The 3,804-nt window shown below is 44.7% G+C and overlaps 1 protein-coding gene across 1 annotated transcript in view; it reads right to left on the reverse strand.

The window, feature by feature from the left end:
* The window catches only part of SPON1 (spondin 1, extracellular matrix protein), a 195,533-nt gene extending 194,634 nt beyond the window's left edge, over positions 1–899 (reverse strand). The window contains exon 1 of the mRNA XM_009892668.1: positions 531–899. Within this exon, the coding sequence (XP_009890970.1) occupies positions 531–753 (223 nt within the window). The 5' untranslated portion in view covers positions 754–899. The remainder of the gene's footprint in view (positions 1–530) is intronic.
* Positions 900–3,804: the final 2,905 nt, after the last annotated feature.

The following is a 3,804-nucleotide window of genomic DNA, read 5'->3' on the forward strand; positions in this document are numbered from 1 at the left end:
GGAAAATGTGGGAAGTTAGCAGTGTGCTGCATCACTGTTTGCCCATATGCTAACTCATTACATTAACATTCATATTTCAGGGCAAGAACAATTAGCTCTGAGTTTCCTCTCCTTCCTGACGAATGTTAGCGCTTCTCCTATTCACTGTGTTATATTTAAAGGGATAGGAAGAAATCCTACAAAAGTAGGTAAACGGGGGAAGAGTGTGTGTTTTGCATCACATCGACTTGTGATCTTCTGCTAGCGCTGAGCCGGAAGAGAGGATTCATAAAAGAAAGGAAATTCCTCTTAATACCGAGTTAATGTTTGGGAGTAAAGTGATACAGTGAAATCAACTCCCTCTCACTTGTCGTGAAAGCATCCCCAATAAAGTAATGCGTGGGAGTATATTACCCTGCCTTAACCCACACAGTCACACACACACACGCCAAAAGGGATACAGAGATGACAGGCAGAGACACGTTATAGTTTCAGAGACACTTGTCCTGACCATTATCGTTAGCAGGGGAAGTAGAGGATGGCCAACTTACCCCGGTAACTGTTTCCAGGCTTGTAAAATTCTGGATCGCCCTCCACCCTGAGGCTAAATTCATTATACCCTTCCCTCCGGGTGCCTTGGGCTCGCAGGATCCGACTGCAATATCCCTCGGATTTCGCGGCTTTCTCCAAGGTTTCGTCAGAAAAACCCTTCGCCACCAAGGGGAAAGTCAACGCCAGAAGCCGCAGGGCTAGAGGCTGCAGATGCGCTCCCATCCTCGCCGCTCCCCACAACTTTTTACGGTCGGGGCGGCGGCGGTGCCGTCGGAGGGACCGGCTCGGCGGCTGCCGGGGAGAGGGAGGGGAAAAAGCAGGGAGGGGGCAGAGAGGGAGGGGAGGGGAGGGGAGGAGAGAGGGAGGGAGGGAGGGAAGTCTGATCTTGCCCAGATCCCGAAGTGAAGTGCTGTTTTGTTTCAGAGCGTGTGATTAGCAGCTCGGTAATGTTTATTTAGCCGAGCTGAATTCACAGGGTTTGGTGAAAGAGCAGAGCACGGGGGACGCTGCTGTCTCCTAGACATCCAGCGCAGCGGCGGCGAGAGCCGCTGACGCTTGGGCTAAGCCCACAGACCTGACATTAATCAGCCACATTCCTGCCAAAGTCCATCGTTACTGTGGGGATAACAAGGCTCAAAGAATTTCCCGTTACCCCCCGACCCCCCATCTTTCTCCAAACCAGCAGACATAGTAAACATTATCAACTAAATCGCTGCAGATGGACCGAGACAGTGGCTTGCTCTCTGCACACTTGACAAGCAAGGAGCATCAGCTGCAGCTTCTCGGGTGTAAGCATCTCGAGTACTACAGAGGAGAGAGATGGAGAGAGGTGGATGTGCCAGAAACACGAGATTTATTTCTATATTAACCTGCAACTCTGCACATCAGAGTTGCAGGCTGCGTAAGTGTACACGCATGCACACCGCGTACATGCAATAGCTGTGAACACCATCCACCTGAGTGAACATGGGAGGTCTGCTCCAACACTTAGAAAAATCCAAACAGATGAAAACAGGAGAAAGCGAGGAAAGTCCAGGTCTCATTATTTTGCCTTTATATATGTCACATTGAGGCACAATGACGCTTATCTAAATCCATAAAAGAATATAGCAGGGAAAAAAAAAAAAGTGAACCTAGAACCCACGGGTCATTAACTCCAGAATGCTGCTCTTCTCTTACATCTCTTCTCCCCAAATGCTGCTTTTCCCTCTTACTGCTTTGTAAGTTAGGGGGGGGGGAGTCAGAAAGGTATGTCCACAATCAGGACCTGAACACTTTCAGGATGCCAGATGTACCAGAGGGTACAAAACCCTTTCTAACCACTTTCTCTGTGACAAAACTGTAGCATATTGATGAATACAACTGCATTTAAGCACAGCTTCCAAGCAAGTATGGGAAACAGCAAGCAGCTCGAAACCCTCCTGGTACCTACAAAGCATTTGCTAGTATCAGATTTGTAAATTTTTAGGTTCCAAACCGACCTTTGGAAGTTGTTTAGCAATAACCTAGTGTTGTGTGCCAAATAAAGGTGTTTCTTCTTCAAGGTCTCTGTGAGGACGCTGAACATTTTACTTTCTGGAAGGTTACTTGCCAAGAGCTTTGCTACAGTAAGCTTGTCTATATTTTAGTCTACGTTATGTGTTTATAAAGAATGTAAAACCAACACAGCCTCAAAATACATGTTCGGTAATGACAGTTAATGTTAACAGTTGAATGAGATTTTAGGTTTTATTGCAAATGTGGAGCTATTGACAATGTGCATCCACATGCTTCTGAAGAGGTGTCAGTCAAAGCTTTTGTAACTGCACTGAACAGTGGCATCCAAGTCTTAGGCTTAGGCACCTGCAAAAGTGGCCACGGTACCATCCACATTGCTTCTGCCAGACTACTTGGAGAGCCGTGCTGACTGTAGAGATTTCCACGGCTGAGAGAAGGGTTCGACTGTGAGAGGATAAAAGCACGAGTTGTTTTTTCTATTCCTCTCATCCTGTTGAAAGAGCAGAAAGAGCAACCCTGATTTCCAGGGTACTCTGTCAGGTTATCTGCCTCCACTCAACCCTCTCCCTTCACAGTTCCCCTCCCATCCAACCTGCCAGTATGAGGGCAACTTGACCCATTGTCTTCAGGGCAACCATACTGCTTTTGCTACTGAAGCTTCGAGTTTGCTTCATTATGCAGGATATTTAGTTGCATGCTTCCTAAAACCCACGTTCATTTAGGTAATTAAGTGACTACAGCTCAGCAATGTCATAGACTCTTGGCTATCATTTGATCGCTATGTTCAGCCCATTCATCTTAGGAGAACAAGGTTCACTTTATCCAGGTTCTTCAGTCAAATGTATCAGTGAAGAAAAGCAAACCAATACACAACTGAAAATGACAAGACAGCTATAACCGTACTGGTATAAGATGCCTGTGAATTTGCTTCCTTCTCCATACTTGACTTCTCATTTCTTTTGCTGAGATTGATTGAAAAGCAATTACCTGACTGAAGCATTCATGGTGGGAACCGCACACGCTTCTGCACAATCTGCCTTTGTTCTGAGCCAGAGTTCTGGTTTATAACTCAACACTCCTCCGAGGATTTAGTTTCAAGTCCTCTTCACCATTTTTTGGTTTTTATATGGTACCAAACAAATTAGAAGTTAACTAATTCATCAGCATCTATTGACACTTTAAGCTTACAATAGATCCTATATCTTTTACTTTTTTTAATCCCTGAATTGGCCTGGCCTATTACTTCTAGTTTCCGTTTTGTTTAAAAGCTGAAGTGTTGGAAAGTTTCCTAGAAAGGTATAATACAGTGTGTCTTGTTAAAAGTGAATGGTTCAACTTAGCAACTGATACAGATAAATTAACTCTCACTGCCTACAGCCATGAAATGAGTAATTTGTTGTAGAGACGCTTTAGAATACGGGCAATGTCATTAAGCATGGGCATCCTCAGGGGTTTCTATTTGTTCTACTAATTAGTGTGTGTTTGCCTAAAGCATCTAGCATGATGTATCAGTCAAAGATGCATGCAAACTGATGAATCCAACCATCCATGGCAAATTTAACAGAGAAAGCTTCGTATCTTAGAGACTGCAGCGCTGCTTTTCTTTGTGTACTTTCTGGGATGAATAAAGTTGCTGTCCATGACTATTAGGCATAACAATCATTACTGCTGTAATATCACATTTGATGGAGCTGTAATGGTTGGAGGAAACTACCCTCCCCCTCATCCCCATAAAGCAGGCTTTCCTAAAACACAAAAGCATTTCACAAGATTTGT

The sequence above is a fragment of the Charadrius vociferus genome, unplaced genomic scaffold, assembly GCF_000708025.1.
Source record: "Charadrius vociferus isolate BGI_N301 unplaced genomic scaffold, ASM70802v2 scaffold19, whole genome shotgun sequence".
NCBI classification, from domain to species: domain Eukaryota; kingdom Metazoa; phylum Chordata; class Aves; order Charadriiformes; family Charadriidae; genus Charadrius; species Charadrius vociferus.